The sequence below is a fragment of the Podarcis gaigeae genome (genome assembly GCF_964106915.1).
Source record: "Podarcis gaigeae genome assembly, chromosome: 16".
NCBI classification, from domain to species: Eukaryota; Metazoa; Chordata; class Lepidosauria; order Squamata; family Lacertidae; genus Podarcis; species Podarcis gaigeae.
This window is the reverse complement of record NC_139693.1, coordinates 38,476,109-38,492,928: the sequence shown is the minus strand read 5'-3', so window position 1 is coordinate 38,492,928 and position 16,820 is coordinate 38,476,109. Positions and strand designations below refer to the sequence as shown.

Here is a 16,820-nt window from a genome sequence, read left to right as displayed (position 1 = left end):
GCCCTAGATCCTTGAAGCAATAGGAGAGAGAAAAGGAGCCTGTTTCTCAGCTCCCCTAAATAAACTGGCTGTGTGGCAAATGCCTGCCAACCGATCCAAACAGCAACAGTGACTGAACAGGGGGAAAACATTCTAACATGCATTAAACTACCAAAGCAAGACACTACACAAAAGATACCTGGTCCGAGGACATCTTTGTTGCAAACGCACTAAATTCATTTCTGAAGTTCTCAGGCAAAGTATGGTACGTTTCCTTCTCATCTAGTTTCCAGTATGTCAATCCTGAAATGGAGAAATATATCAAAGTTTACTTCTGTACAGAAAAAAGCTGTGAAGCCTGACATTACTTTTTTTGATTTTCACATTACGGGTGCAAATTCGCAACATTATGAAAACTCATGTCTGAAATGTTATGCTTCAGAGCTTTAGCAGTAATAGGGTTTGACATGAAATAATGCTAAAGATAATGTATTAATATTGCAAGGAACTCTGGGGAAACTAGTGCTGAGGATGTAATGAGAATATTTGTCCTTAACCATATTTTAACATGATCTCCATCTAAATCAGTCCTTCCTTATCCTGATTTAAACAGCAACACTAGTTCATTGAATCTGAATAAAAAACAGTTGGCCTCCTTGCACTTTTCACTCACATTTGCAACATGAGAAGCAACATCAAAGCCGTTTGCTATGAAAATGGGGCATAAATACTATAACAAAAGGATTACATTTTAAAAACAATTGGCATTCTTCTTGTTTTTTCTCTGATCCTAATCTCCCAAGCTTATTGTGCTTGGGGCAAAATAAAGTCGTTTGCTAGTTTTAATAGTTAGAAGGTGTACATGCACAAGTTACAAGCTGACTGTATAGGGCAGGGGTAGTCAACCCTTTTATACCTACTGTCCACTAATGCATCTTTCTTTATGGTAAAATTTCCTTACCGCCCACTGGTACTCGATGGAAGGAGGATTCAGCTTGTGCTGCAGAACCCCTTTCCGCCCACCTAGCAGGTTTGACAACCCCTGGTATAGGATTTATTTTTGGGACTATGTTCTTAATCTTACCAAACTGCAACATACAGAGTCACCAAAAATAAGGAGAAACAGACACAAAATCGGTCACAACACAATTTACATCTAGTTGCAATTTTGAAATAGTAACAGCAGAAGCAAAATAGAAAGCAATTAACTATACCTGAAGTACCAGAACTGAAAGACATTTGGCTTCCGTTTTGTTCATTGAGGTAAAAAGTGTAAGATGATGATGGAGCAGCTGCAGTAGGATTAGTCTACAATTCCACAAAAGGGGGGGGGGGACACAATGATTTATAGACCAATAAAAAAGTTACATAAATTATATCAAGTAAAAAGAAAAAGTCAGCATCAACTACAAAATATTGAAAAAATATTTTACAAGCGATTGTCTATAGCCATTTAACCAAAGTTCTCACTGAGGTCTATGACCTCACTCCCAGGAGGCAGTGATGGCTTTAAACAAGGATTAGACAAATTCATGGAGGAGAGGGCTAGCCATGCTTGAGAATAGAATGCTAGACTGGATGGGCCACTGGCCTGATCCAGGAGACTCTTCTTATGTTCACTAAGCGCATATATTATATTAAATCCTATTGTATTTGTTACAGAGAAGCTCAGGTGAACTGTAACTCGTCACATGAAAGTGGTGGAGATTTCAAAACCAGTTTGCAATAAGGAACAGGTGAGGAGAGGAACCTCAATGCTGTTCAAAAACTGATGACAGCGGGTTACTGTTGGGCATGTGCACATATACTTGGCCACATCTAAAAGTAGCTCTTTGGATCCCAGAAAGAAAATGTAGCTCAATCCTATATACATTTACTATTCCAATGAAGGGGTTTAGGTGGAATGGTGGTCCACTTACATTCTCCAATGTTACAGTCTGTGAGTGCTCTTTTACTTGCACAGAATGCATATCCCCTTCCTCCACATTTGTTCTTTTCAGCTGGTTTTGCTTTAACTTTTGAGCCCATGATGTTAAAGATTTACTACATAAGGGAATAGAAAAAGAGAAAGAAACATGTTTGCCCCAGCAACATTTATTTTAGATCTATTTCATGCTACAGCCTGTAAGGTACTATGGCCTTGTGCAGGGGAGCCTGGACAAACCCCCCCTCCCCACCACCACAGAATGGTTTTCAACAAATAATATTGGCAAGAAAGCAATTGTTCCCTGGAGTCTACAACAGGACATCCTGCAATTTATTTAAAATAAGATCTGTACCAAAATGAAGAGATGATGCAACTCAAACCCTGAGGTAGCTCAAATTTCTGGGCAACTGTAAAAAACTAACCATACTGAAACACTTACAGAACTTGCAGAATATGAGTAAAAAGACTCAAGAAAACAATGGTCAGATCCAAAGTACAAATGACTAGCTCCACCTTAACCAAGGGAGCCTTTGGATTTTTGTTTTTTGAATAAAAATAGTCTTCCATGCCATGTAGCAATCCCAACTAAAGGGAGCAAAAGCAGTATGTCACAAGGGAGGTCTGCTGATCAGTAGAAAAATATCAGAAGTCCCACTAATTGCATCCCAAACTCTAAGCATCATAGTGAAGACATGCACACACACAAACACAAGAGAATGTGTTTTAGAAACTTCACCATGCTATAAATATCAGTGTGAAGAAAACCAAATATAAATATAAAATATAAACCAAAAACAATCCAGATAAAATAATGGCACAACACTAGAAGATAATCAGGAGACTCATTCAGAAAAGAATTAGGGAAATGAAAAGGTATGAAGTCTGTGTCTGAAAGAGTAGATTGTTGAAGCTGCTTGTCTCCTCCTTGCTTAGTGTTATGTTCAAACCAATGAGTGTGTCTTCTTCCAACTAACAAAGCCAAGAGCAAACATCAGTTACAGAATTTTTGTTGTTGAGAGCAAGTTTGTTTCCTTCCAGTGTGAACAGAGAGGAGCTATGAGGTCACGGCCATGCATTCACAACAAACAGTTAACTATGGTTTATCAGGATGTGTGAATGAGGCCACTGAATATTCATATTTCTTAAGTATAGAAGAGAAGCCTTGAAGGTTAAGGCTATATAGACACGGATGACATTCTAACAATGGCCAGTCAGATGCCTTGGAGAAGGGCCATAAAAAGACCAGGAGGGCAATCGCCCCTCCCCCTCACAGTGCCCTACTGCCCTCCAACACCGACTCTTGTTTTTTAATCTGTGATGACTAAATTGCCACTGATACAACTATCCTCCAGGAATTAGCCTAATCTTCTTTAAAACGCTATTTGCAGCTAGTGACCATCTTGCCACTGCAAATTTCTAAAGATTAATAATTCCCTGTGCAAAGCAGCACTTTCTTTCGCCTGTCTTGAACGTACCGAGAATCAGTTTCATTGGAGGACCTAGTATTTAAAAGACCACATCATATAGATTATTATTAAATTTAAACCAATTTAGAGCCCATTTTAAACATGTTTAGAGTCTGCAGCTTACGCTTCCCTCCTATTTGGACTTTCAGTCACATCAGGCAGTTATCCAATGGGTCTAGCAAGCGGAACGTTCAAATCTTAGGAGCACACATCCACTTTTTAGCATCAAAAGGCTAGGTTGCCACATTCAGCAGTTAGGTTATCTGTACCAGCAGAGCTTAAAATGAAGCAAGTATATATGCAATTGATGTTTTCTTAAGTGCCATAGAAAAAAATATGAATAAAGAATAATGACCCTATGAGTCAGCTTAGTAATTTCTTTCTTTTTCATAGAATTAATGAACAATCACATGTCCCCATCACTGTTTCCTTGGAAATAATGTGCAGGTGAAGGCATAATGGCATTCTGTCCATTAAAAAAAAGTCATCAGACTGCATATACTAAACTAACTGGTTGACAGCATGTAATTGTCACATTTCAGTTCATTCACAACAGAATGTATATTTCATCTCAAGAATTCTGAGGGCTAAGCACACCCAGAACATGCTCTCTTTGCTATATAGTTTACAGCTGAATCAGCTGCTTTTCAGCCAGGTCCTCTCAGACTTCAGGGTGTACATATAAGTAAGTTCCTTTCGTCTTTAAACCTCCACAATCCAATCTTGGGCTACTTCTAAAGCTTTAGAGGATGAAACTGTTTGAAGAAAGTGCTAGACTGAAGCAGGCTATACTATTTCACATTTGTAAGAACTCAATCATTTTGTGTGGCAGCAACACCACTTTGGAACTCCCTACCTATTGATATCAAGCAGGGATACAGTCTTTACTGTATGCTTCCTGCTGAAAACATTCAGATCCAGATACTTAGAAAGTTGAGGTGACTTAAATATGTTTTAATATTTGTGTTGTGTATTGAGTCAAAGCATTAGGGTAAAGTAACTGCCTTTTGGTTCCAGAGGGTACAGCTACTATTGGTTCATTTAAGCTGCTGTATTTGGATCCTCTGTCTTATTGGTTTCCTCCAAAAGGCAGGACTGTGATTGCCTGAGATTGTTCCCTCCAAAATGTATCCTTTCTAGCTTGTTCCCTGTCCCTATAAATGTAGCTCTCCCCTCCTCAAGTCTCAGTCTTGTTTGCTTTAATAAAGAAGTGTTACTAGAGAACTGTCTCCAGCATATTATGTCAAGAGAGCTGAAATCACAAACCCCACGTTACAACAATTTTAATGTACTGTTTATTTTTTCTTGATTTTATTGTTTTAACTTTTTGTAAACCATTTTGAGGTTTTTGTAATAAAGTGGTGTATAAATTTTATGAAATAAAATAAATGGGTAGCTCAGTAGCAGAGTACATGTTTTGCCTGCAGAAAGGCCTGGGTTCAGTCTTTGGCACCTCCAGGTAAGGCTGGTAAAGACACGTCTGAAACCCTGGAGACACATTGCCAATCAGTGTAGAATAGACGCTGTTAACCTAGGTAGATCAGTGGTCTCACTCAACAAAAAGAAGCTTCCTGTTATTTTAACACCTCTCTCCTCGTAGACTTTCAATGCAGAATAGCAAGATTCCACACACCTACCAGGAAATGAAGTGCCAGGAACATTTCTGCCTACTTAACAAAATAATAATAATAATAATAATAATAATAATAATAAGCCTGAAAATTTCCCTGGGAATAAGCAAGATTTTTAAATATAGACACCCTCATTACATCAGTGATACTCTCATCAGGTATCACAAATGCGAGGGATGTATCATAGATTTTAACATAAGCAAACTCAATTGCATGCTGAGTGGCATATATAGGCAAGTAGTGAAACTACCTTTCCAAACACTACTGCCTGTGTTAAAAGCAGAGTAGACATACTAAAACCTTACCAACTCTAAATATAAACCTAATGACTCCAAGAATGGCCACTTACCAGTTTGTTTTTCCACAATGACCTTCGCCGATCTTATGCTCAGATTCATCAGAAAAACCTTTATCATCTTTTTTCAGTGATGGACAATGTTCACCTGTTTGTGTATATTCTCTTGTGTTCTGAATACTGGCTGTAACTAGACTTTCCGGCACTGGTGAGGCACCTTCCTTTCCTTTGGTAATCTCCTCTAGGTCTTCCATGCACGCCTGAATGTCTTGATATTTGCTAGGGCTCAGTTCTGCGGCAGAACATGTGCCATAGCCACTGCTTATTGAAACACTATTCGTGAGGCACTCCGGAGGCATGGCCGAGGCTTCCAGATGACTCTCATGATCACTGGTTTTGAGATGACTGGTAAAGAGCTCATTTTCTTCAGAGGTTTCAGACTGCAACCCCATTTGACTTTCTAATGAAGAGGAACTGTTCACAAATTTGACCTGAGATGTTTGTTTCTTGCACGAACACACATTCTGGCTTTGCAGCTTCATCAAGTGTTTGATTTCATTCTGTATGCGCTACAAATAAAAATATGTGATTTAAAATAAAAATTGGAAATCATTGTGGAAATTGCACACAAGGGTTATTTTAACCTTAACTTCCACAAGACCAAGCTACAGACGTAACATGCAGAAATGTGTTATGGGATACAAATGAACACCCTGAGTTGTTCCACTTTTGCCATTAAAACACATGCGTGTGCACATTCAGTGTTGCTTGGTTAAGACTATATTAAAGGTAAGTACAAGAAACAAATGGAGAGTGGGAGAGTCCATCCCATACAACTTTAAATGAAACAAGGAAACCTTCATGTCCAGAAATAAGTGTTACTCACCCTGCAAAGTTGACCTAATAAATAAAATTAGTAAAGTTTTAAAGCCATGGAAGCCAGCTTTTCCAGTGAGACTCATAGCACATCCATGGGCAATTCTGGAGAGACGCAATGCCACTAACCACTCCTAATTTGCTTTTTCTGCTAGCCTGCCTCAAAATCCATGTATAGTACTTAAAATATCCACAATTCTTATTCCCAATCTCTACCACTTTCCCCCGGCTATCTCCACCTCCCCAAGCAGACAAATAGCAGCTACAAGCCTCCAATTAGAATTACTTGTTTAATGAAACCACTGGTTTGCTCAGGACCAATGATTGCTATATGTGAATTGTGTCTCTAAATTCGGAATGAAGACCCATTAATTTTAATTAAGCATATTCCACAACAGGCATAGTTATGGTTGCATTTATTCTTCAAAACAGAATGCTTAGAAGACGTGAAGCTGCTCATCTTTTAAAACATTTCTGGACCAGACCTAGCAAAAAAATGTTCAATTTTAATATGAGGTTTTGTGGTCTCATTGGCAAAAACAAAACATATCTTCATGGGAATTAGCCAAATGCAAATACAACCATTAAGTTTTCAGCCTAATATATAACATGATTGCCACATGTAACCAACATGTTTCCGTAAGGCCATGAATAATGAGAACATTTCTATCTTCCAGAAAACTCAAAATACAGAACCAGTCTCTCATCCTAAGAAATGGTGTTCGGGTGTGACCAACGCTTTTCAGAATTACACACAACAACTTCAATGAATCTGCATAAGAAATGCCAAGTGTTGATGAGGCAAACTTTGTGCATCAGCGGCGCTTCCACCGGGTTAGTTTTGAAAACCAGCAAACCCCGGCAAGCACCCTTCAGTGAGCAATCAGGCCTCTCCATAGCAACACATGATCGTAGACGCCTAACACAGAGAAGAAATAACAACATGGATGAAAAAAGATGCAAGACAAAAAGAAAGGAAGGAGGAAGGAAACAGGAAGGGCGGAAAAAGAATGAAAAAGAACAATACCTCTTTGTTATTTGTTTCAGGAGCTGTTGGTTACTATTAGTGCAGAGGACCATCAGGAAATGGAAGGGAAAAACAGTAACCAAAAGGGTATAAATATTAAAAATGTACTGAAACATCTATTAAATGTATCAAATATCGGTTTTCACATACGGAAAGTGACTCATATATGCTGACTTTATTGTGAAATAGGCATGAGGGAGAATTTGAACTTAAGAGAAAAATATATTATTTATGCCAAGTAACAGTTTTCACATATTATAGTAAAGAAATATCCCAAGCATCTGGTCACCCAGATAGCAAGACAGTTTGCTGAAACATGTCTTCAATTCAGTGCAGAGCTTATGTCTAAATAATTGGTACCTAGGAATTGAACTACTTTTGTAGTCATTATTAGAATGGCTACTATACCATGCTAAGCTCCATATGGCCCTACATAGCTAATGAGAGAGTTGAGGCTGGAGACGTACCACTGCTCTTGAACAGGACCTCTCCAAAAGGCATTTAGTTGAACTCTTATTCTTGTGTTAAAGACTCAGTTCATCCTACTCAGCTATTCTAGATCTGTACTCCTGATGCCCTGCAATTATGGGATAGCAAGATGAGAAAATTTAATTCAGGACGGTAAAGGACAAAATATTCCTTTTTATATACCACATGGTGGCAAAAGCATGCATTTGGTCTCTCAGAATACTGCAAATTCAAAAGCACATTATCACTTTCCTTCTTTAAAAAAGTCAAGGATATGCTACCAAGAACTCTTTATAGTACACCAAAAATGAATAAGAGTTATTCACTTCTCTACCGCGCACACGCACGAGCGCGCACACACAAACAAACAAACATACAAACCTGCTAACACCTAAAACTATGTACAGTTAAGCAGTTAAAACGGGATCACAATTATGGTCCAGAAGACAAAGTACTGTGGTCCACAGTGAAGAGAAAAATGATTGCAAAAAATTGACTGCTAACTCCATGCACCAGAAAGCAAGAATGCTTTCTACGATGCAATAATCAGGCTAACTTCAAGATACCAGCAAATATATTGAAATAAAAACTTTCAAAGAGAGAGATAATTTCAACAGGTGTATGAAATGGTATCCTAGGCTGACAGGAGTGCATGTGCTGGTACACAAAGCTGTTACAATTATAAACATTTTTATCTGTACCTATGCACACACATCTCTGCCAGCTTAGGACATGTCATGCATCTTATGTACTAGGAAAGCACAGGAAGGAGCATTCACATCACTAACAGCTGTCTTCGCCTCTGTAATGACACCAACCTCACACTAATGAGAAACTGCTTCAATTTAAAACAGTCAAGCAAACCAAAATACCGTATTTTTCGCCCTATAGGACGCCCTTTTTCCCCTCCAAAAATGAAGGGGAAATGTGTGTGCGTCCTATGGGGCGAATGCAGGCTTTCGCTGAAGCCTGGAGAGCGACAGGGGTCGGTGCGCACCGACCCCTCTTGCTCTCCAGGCTTCGCGGACCTCTCCGCAAACAGCGGGAGCGCTCCCGCTGCTTGTGGAGAGTCGCCTACATGCAGAAGCCTGCGCGTGCTGAGATCAGCGCATCCAGCCTTCGTGGACCTCTCCGCAAGCAGCGGGAGCCGGCGCTTGCCTCCCACGGCTTGCAGAGAGCTGCCTGTTTGGGGGCTGGGGTCGAGGGAAGCTCGGGCCTCCCCCGCCCCAGCCCCACGCCTGGGGGGGAAATAATTTTTTCCCCTTTATTTCCCCCCCAAAAAACTAGGTGCGCCTTATGGGACAGTGCGTCCTATAGGGCGAAAAATACGGTACTTACATGGATCTGATGATAGAACACTTTTTGCTGGGCAACTATTTGTTCTTGGCATTGCTTCTCCACCAGCTGGAACAATCGCAGCCACCTGATCTATTAAATATGAATTAAAAGAAAAAAGATGAAAACCACATTTTCTTCCATTTTTGTCTTACATCTAGCATAGGAGAGGCAGACAATGAAATCTCTCGTGCTGTCTAGGACTGCTATGGAAGCCCTGACAATCAGTGGTGTCTGCAACCCAGCCACTTCTTTACCTGTCATCATGTGTAGGTTAACTGGGTTGGCCAAAATGGCCTTACAAGCCTAATTGGACCTGTGGACTGGAGGTTCCCCAATTAAAAACAAACCATGGTTTAATGGTGAATATGCAGCATGCTATTGCATGCTGCTGAAAAATTCTCAACCTATTCCTCCCTCTCTGCACTGCCAGGAAACAAGTTAGAGTCTGGCTTGTTGAGAAGTTCAAACCTTGGCTAACAGTTTGTTTCTCCCTAAGTAAACTACCAGTAGAAGCGACAAGTTGAGAACAGACCTTGAGTTCTCTATCAGCTGAGAGATAGAGAGAGCTGCTGATTGAACAAGAGGGAAACTTAAAATTGAAAGAATATAATGAAATAAAAGAACATCTACAAAGCTGGCTACATCATAGACAATTAAAGGATATCTTTAAAGAGGATAATAAAAAGGCTTCTCATATTCGGTTTCCAAATTCCAAAAGGAAGTGATAGAAGAAAACCCAAAATTATTGAAAAAGGCATACAATATTCTTTTGGAATGGGAAACAAAGAATGAAGAAGTAAAATTGGTAATGATTAAATGGGCGCAAGATATAGGCCATAACAGGATACAGGACTGGATAAAATTGTGGAAAGTAAATTTGAAATTTACAGATTGCATATTACTGAGAGAATTATATGAAAATGATGTATGATGTGAAGCAGAAGGCACATTTTATCATATGCGGTGGGATTGTAAAAAGGTAAAAGCTTATTGGGAAATGATATATAATGAATTGAAGAAAATGTTGGAAATAACTTTTGTAAAAAACCAGAAGCCTTTCTATTAGGTATTTTAGGCCAAGATATACCAAAAGAAAAGAGGGCTTTATTTATGTATGCCACTACAGCAGCGAGAATGTTGATCGCACAAAATTGGAAGACTGGAGAAATACCAACTAAAGAACAATGGCAAGAGAAGTTGATGAACTATGCAGAACTGGCAAAAATGACAAACAGATTAAGAGAAAAAGACAGCAGTGACTTTGAAAAAGAATAGGAACCATTTATATTATACGTGAAGAAACAAAGAAAGTCTATAGACTTGATGGCAGGATTTAAATAAACATTCACATTGCTAGTATTAGAAAATGTGTAGAAGATAGAGAAATAATATGGTGTATTCATTGTTATTTTTATTTTTTTAGGTTTGATGTTATTGTATAAATATGTTATTAGTAGCCTTTTCTTTTAAGAGGCAGCAAAGTGGGTAAAAGGAGAAACAAACCAGAAGCGGAAGTTGGGGGAAGCCTAGGAGGGGAGGGAGGAATGCATAGTAAATGTTATGAATAAAAGATGTGTAATGAATGAAAAAGAAAAATGAATAAATTTTTTAAAAAGAAAAAAAGAGGGGGGGAAAGAGAACAGACCTTGAGTGTGTTTGGAGGGGAAAACTTCAAGCACTGGACATCACAACAAGCTAGAGTCTGGCTTATTTCCGGGGGGTGCAACGGCAGGGGCAGGGGTTTTGAGCAGTGTGCACTAGCATGCTTTGCGTTCACATTAAAACTTTTTTTTTCTCCAAAACTATGCTTCAATGTGAGATTGAAACCAGTCCTGGAGATTGTGTTCACAGCAAATTAATAGAGTTACATACTTTCCCCCTACAATCACAGTATAGACTCTTACAATTTTTCATAACACGATGCTTTTGTAAGATTTCTTTTAATGTTTAAATGTTCTTGATCACTGAGAAAAAACGTTACCTACCTCACAGTTTTTCAATAGTTCTGAGTCACTATTCTGTTGAGCGTTTTGCATGAAGGAAGACAGAGGACCAGCATCACAATGTATTACTGGAGGGATGGTTTTCCCTGAGAAACTGGAGATGCCATTTGGGCTTGAGAAGGGACTGCTGCTGCTGAAGAAAATATAAGTGAATTATTTATTACGCCAAATGCCAGACAAAGCCATCTCTATAGTATTATGCTAGCAGCATAGCTGCTTTGTGCTGAAAACAAAAAAGAACAGACCACAGGAAACACCTACAAAGAGGTAAAGAATTTCCCAACCTTGACAAGAAAGTTGTTAAACAGTGAAAATAACTGTCTGATCAATGCGAATGAGTGTATAGCACTCAAAATGTACAATTATTACCTTACTATTAATATCCAATAGTGTGGCTTCATTAGCAAACTAGTCTTTAGTGAGACCAGTGTGGTTCAGACATAACTAGGGACACACACATTCCAATGAAATTCATGAGACAGAGCTACTTAAGAAGATCTCTTCCCATTGAGTTTTCCCTCACACACCGCTCTAATTCTTCACAGCAGAAAATATAGGGCAGATCTCTGTACCTAAACTAACCTCCTTGGAAAGGGCTTCTAAGACAAATAATGGTGACAAGAGATGGGAGTTCTAGGCCTTACTGACCAATTTAAGAATTGACAAATTAATTTGGTTAAAAACAAAACAAAACAATACAGATGCAAGAAATGTGAACAATTGTGAAAACATGAAAATTTCCAGAAAGGTTGAAGGAAGTCTGAAAGTGGAAAGATTAGAATTGGATGTATAATTCAAATGGAATGTTTTTCTTTTATTGTTAAAGTTGAAAATTTTATAAATAAAAAATTCAAAAAAAAAAAAAAAAGAATTGACAAATTACCAGGCCTGGATAGCATCCCCTTGAGTGTTCTTAAAGAACTCAAATAGAAAACTGCTGATCTTTTAACAAAAATATGCAACTTGCCTCCAAGATCAGCCTCCATACCAAAAGACTTTTTTCTTGATGACTGACACATACGGTATTTTTTCGAGTATAAATATGCCCCCATGCATAAGACGACCCCTACTTTTTGAACCCAAAATCAAGAAATCAATATTTTAAACATCAAACAGAACTATGACATTTAATAAAATATTCAAAGTTGTTAAGCCAAGCCCACGGGACAGACAGTTCCACCCTGAGGCCCAGGTACGCCCAGTGGCACCCCCACGCCCGCCTACCTACACAACTGAGGACCGGTATATTTACTGCCGTATATTTAAACATCAGCAGTGGCAGTAATGGTTAGCTGAGGTGCATGCATTGGTTGGCAGAAGTGGTTAAGTGAAATGACTGGTTGTTCCAGCAGCTTCTTCACGGCAGCCACAGGAAGGTAAGTGGTGCTTTTTTAAACTCCTGTGCATTCATCATCTGTGTATAAGATGACCCCCAATTTTTGACTAATATTTTAAACAAAACATCATCTTATACATAGAAAAATATATTAAGTTGCACTGAGTGTTGCACTTTTTGCTGAAATGACTGTCTGTGCTAGAGTGCCTTTCTACTCTATTTGAAAAAAATCAGCCTATCACATTTACCTGTTATTACTGACATCACAGGCAACAGAGTTCTGATCATCTCTGGTATTGGTGTCTACAGAAGCAGCCTCTTGCTCAATTTTCACCAAGTCCAGGTTTTCCATAGCTCATGCTTGCAAAGCATGTGGTTATCCTTTCAAAAATAAAAAGAAAAATACGTGACACATCCACTTCAAAAAGAAGGAAGGAAAAGAAGGTACATCAACATTCAGTGTTCGAAATCATGGAAACTATTTAGAAGTCCAACTTCATTAAGGTGCTTTCAGAATCTAGGCTTGAAACTAGTATCTTCAAAGCTACAGAAATCAAGCTGTTACTTGGCTGAACCCAAGCAATTGTTCCACGTTTTCCTACAAACGTCAGTCAAAACTGAGTAGTTGATTATTTTCATCAAAAAGAGTGACTTCAGCAATTCAGCTGAATATTCCCATGTCATAGATGAAGCTAAGAAACAGTTCTAAAAAGTCCCCTAAAACAGTTAATTGCTCCATTTTGATTTGAGCCTCATCCATTCTTCCTACTACCCCACATGCACATCAACACCTGCTATATTCTCATGACCAGTCAACATCTCCTGGGAAAATCATTTATTTAAACTAACATTTTCTAAGCACAATAAAACAATTCTACCCATCATGGATATCCACAGCATTCTAACCAAATTCCCTGTCATTTTCGTCAATCTACCAATGTAGCTGAATACATGAATGCCACATCACCAACAAAGAAGAATCCTTAGAGATTAAGACACCACATTAAGAAAGCAGGAATTAACCATTTTCCAACACATAATGGCTGACCTACTTCTTCCCTTCCTCAATTCTGTGTGCATTAATTATTTGTGCTACATCCTCAGTTTCTCACCATACTGCAAACATAACATTTCCCTTCAAAAATGTAGCTAAACCAATGCAATGATAGTTGAACACAAGATTAGCCAAGAAATTAAACTATAAAAGCAAATTGTAAACTGGTTGCCAAATGTCTCCTAGGCCCACCTCAAGTTACTTGCACTGATTTTGAAAGCCCTAAACAACTGACTTTAACAATATGGGGTTGCAACATTAGACAACATTGGAGGAGGGATGTGGTTTGAGAAAATGAAAAAGGCCCACTCATATCCTGAGCCCAAGGGCTTCCTGAAACATGGAGCCACCCCTTGCTGTATGGTAGGCAGAAATTCAACAGGTTAAGCTTTCTCTAGTGGGGAAAAAGCTTTACTATTACTGTGCTCTCTGATTTTATGTTTTTGTCATACCCCCTAATCAGCAGCCATTTTGTGACTGGCACCAAGAGAACTCTTTCAAAAGTTGTGCACTGCATGTGCACTGGTCCAAAAAGGTTGGCAACCCTTGTATAAATATAAGGGTCAAGTTATGCCTCTTGCACAAAAAGTTTCAAAAGTCCTAACAAAGATTAGAAATGTAATATATAATACAACTGTTTATCAAAGGCAATGCAAACAACAGGGTGATTGAAATGGATAAAAAGCTTCCTATCTCAATGAAGAAGGGGAGAAGAATGATAAATCATTCAGGTACAAACACCCCTTCAGTATAAGAAATAACCACTTATGGCAAAGGAACCAGGTTACCAGCCAAAGAAATGATCACATCCCTACATTTTCTCTACCTCAGTGTATCTGAAGAAGTGTGCATGCACACGAAAGCTCATACCAAGAACTAACTTAGTTGGTCTTTAAGGTGCTACTGGAAGGAATTTTTTTTTGTTTTGACTATGGCAGACCAACACCTATCTGTAACTGGAACTGAAATATCCAGTTAGTGATTAAGCTTGCTGGGTGACCTTGAGCTAGTCACTCTCTTAGCCTAACTTACCTCACGGGGTTGTTGAAAGGATAAAATGGAGTGGGGGAACCTTGTATGTTGCCTTGAGCTCCTTGGAGAAAAATGGAATAGAAATGTAATTAATAAATAATAAAATAAATTTGTGGTAAGCACTGGCATAAGAGGGGGAGGACAGTGGTGCTTTGCCTTCACTTATTTACCTGGAAAAGATACACGGAAAGACTTAACAGACTGAAGTTAGACAAAGTTGTTTTCCTTCCATCATGCCAACAGCAAAATCTTTACCTGCTTAATTTCTACCAGTGAGAAAGCTGTTGAATGCATATGAGCAGAGCCGATTTTCTAAAAGTGGCTTGAGTGTATAACAGCAGTTAAAAATTGAGCCTGCAATCCAATTCATACTGATTTGGGAGCAAATTCCATTGAATTCAGAGCAGCCAACTTCTGAATCAACCATGAAACTGCACAAATGGAAGAAAGGTCCCTGTTCTAACTTCCCCTCAGTCATTACAAAGAAATGGCCTTAGGTCACAGATTCCCATTTACAATATGGAGAGAAAAGTATTGGTCTTCCTTATAAGGTAGTTGCGGCTCCCAGTACTTTTCTTCTAGGAAAAAAGGGGTGCTGGTACTGCGTACAATTTACCTCCAGGAAAAAAAGCAGTGGACTGGCCTCTATATGTTAAACTGCAAGTCTCATCATCCCTGACCACTGGCTATGCTGGCTGGGGCTGATAAAATCTAAAGTTCAATAAAAATATTTTAGGCCCCCCCAAGTTCCCCACTCCTATTGCATACAGTCTACAGGAAGTGCTCTGAAAAATCTAAAGCAGTTGAAGTATTATTAAACATGCTCTTTTAACATTCCTGCAGTATCAGTACTTTCCTTCAATAATTTTTTTTTATTCTTATCGTATTTATTGATCCAGTTCATTTCAGACCCTACTGATCCTTCAATACATGCATTTTTAACGACGAAGTGGGTTTTTTTGCTTCCGCTTCCCCCCTTCTGTCTTTAAATCCATTTTTTTAAAGAACGCATGTCCCTACTCACCAAGTTCATTGTTTTTAACTATCACAGCATGTCACGTTTGAGGCATTTTATAATTACTGCTGCTTCCATCTTATCTTGCCCTTTTCCCTCTAATGGCTCTAATTCAAGTAACTTGTATTTAGTATGTATATACCGCCATCCACATACAGGGCACCGTATAAAGAACAGTCATCACTATTTCCTACCCCAAAAGGGCTTATCATATAAAAATAGATATCAGAAGCAAAAGGGGGAAGGCAGTGGGAAAGGGAAGCAGGGACAAACAGAAGAATAAATGATCGTTACAATATAGCATATAAGGGATGATCTTATATAAGATAAAGAAAGAACTAGAAAGCATGAAAACAAAAACAATAGAAGCACTTAAAAAACAACCTTCCTCTCCATCTACACTATAGTATATTATTATTAGTATTATTATTATTAAACTCACATATCCTCTCATCAAAGAGCTCAGGAGTGGAATCCCGCCCCCTTTCCCCGTCAAGTTGTTTATTTTCCCTTTGACCCTCCTCTCAAGAACCCGGCGAGGCAGGCAGTGCTGAGGCAGCAGCCGGCTCGAATTCACCCAGCGAGAGTCGGAGGCTGAGGGGAGAGAGGACTCGAACCCGGGCCGCCTCGCTCTTCCTATTACACGCGCGCCCCCCTCGCTCCGAGGCTTCCGCGAGACCCTCTTCGCGAAGATGTTGTCTCCCAATTCTGCAGCCCAACCTTCCTGCGTCCTGATTGGCTGGCTCCGGAATGTTGACGAGCGAGGCCAAGCGTTGATTGGCTAACGGGAGCGCCGCTCTGCAGCCCGAGGGCTCGTCCGAAGGCCCTGGCCAAACCCACCCTCGTCAAAAGGCCAACAGCCGTCACATTCCAGAAACATCCGGTCGCTTACCTGCATTTCGAATCGCTGGCCTAGTGGGGGGGGGGCGGGGAGAAAAACAGCGGCTCCCGCGTTTTTTCCTTCCCCCACCTCAGAGAGACGTCAGGCTGTAAACAACGGCGAGGGCGACGGCGGCGGGCTCTTTCCCCTCGAGCCCCCTCCCCTCAGGGTTGGCGGTTGAGATTCGAAGCTTTTTCAAAGCAGACGCAAGAGGCTCGCGAAGCGGCTTCACCCGGGCGGTTATTGGCTGCTCTGAGCCGCGCGCCGGGGTGGGACGCGGGATTCGATTGGCTACCTAACAACGGGGGCGGGAGCGGAGGGGCGTGGATTAGGAGCTTCGCGGCCATTGGGCGGTGGCAAGGAGAAAGGCTCGTCGCGTAACGGGTCGTGCTCTGTGATTGGCTTTCCTCCGCCCCTGTTGGAGTGGAACCTTCATGGAGTGGCGGGCGGGGGCGCTCTCTCTTTCTCTCCCTCGGCTCAGCGAAGTAAATAG

The 16,820-nt window shown here is 39.9% G+C and overlaps 1 protein-coding gene across 15 annotated transcripts in view; it reads right to left on the bottom strand.

The window, feature by feature from the left end:
* Positions 1–16,820, bottom strand: part of MPHOSPH9 (M-phase phosphoprotein 9) — a 42,982-nt gene that overhangs the window by 24,985 nt on the left and 1,177 nt on the right. For 6 of the 15 annotated variants that reach the window (XM_083716959.1, XM_083716972.1, XM_083716968.1 and 3 more), the window contains exons 1-9: positions 16,340–16,598; positions 14,433–14,493; positions 12,595–12,727; positions 10,993–11,143; positions 9,008–9,097; positions 5,353–5,867; positions 1,899–2,022; positions 1,194–1,287; positions 179–282 (exon numbers count right to left, since the gene is read on the bottom strand). In XM_083716959.1, coding sequence (XP_083573085.1) covers positions 179–282; positions 1,194–1,287; positions 1,899–2,022; positions 5,353–5,867; positions 9,008–9,097; positions 10,993–11,143; positions 12,595–12,698 — 1,182 coding nt within the window. In that variant the 5' untranslated portion in view covers positions 12,699–12,727; positions 14,433–14,493; positions 16,340–16,598. Of the gene's footprint in view, positions 1–178; positions 283–1,193; positions 1,288–1,898; positions 2,023–5,352; positions 5,868–7,201; positions 7,235–9,007; positions 9,098–10,992; positions 11,144–12,594; positions 12,728–14,432; positions 14,494–15,889; positions 16,169–16,339; positions 16,599–16,820 lie in introns of those variants that run through there. The other 9 variants (XR_014558985.1, XM_083716967.1, XM_083716970.1 and 6 more) reach the window with 5 other exon arrangements.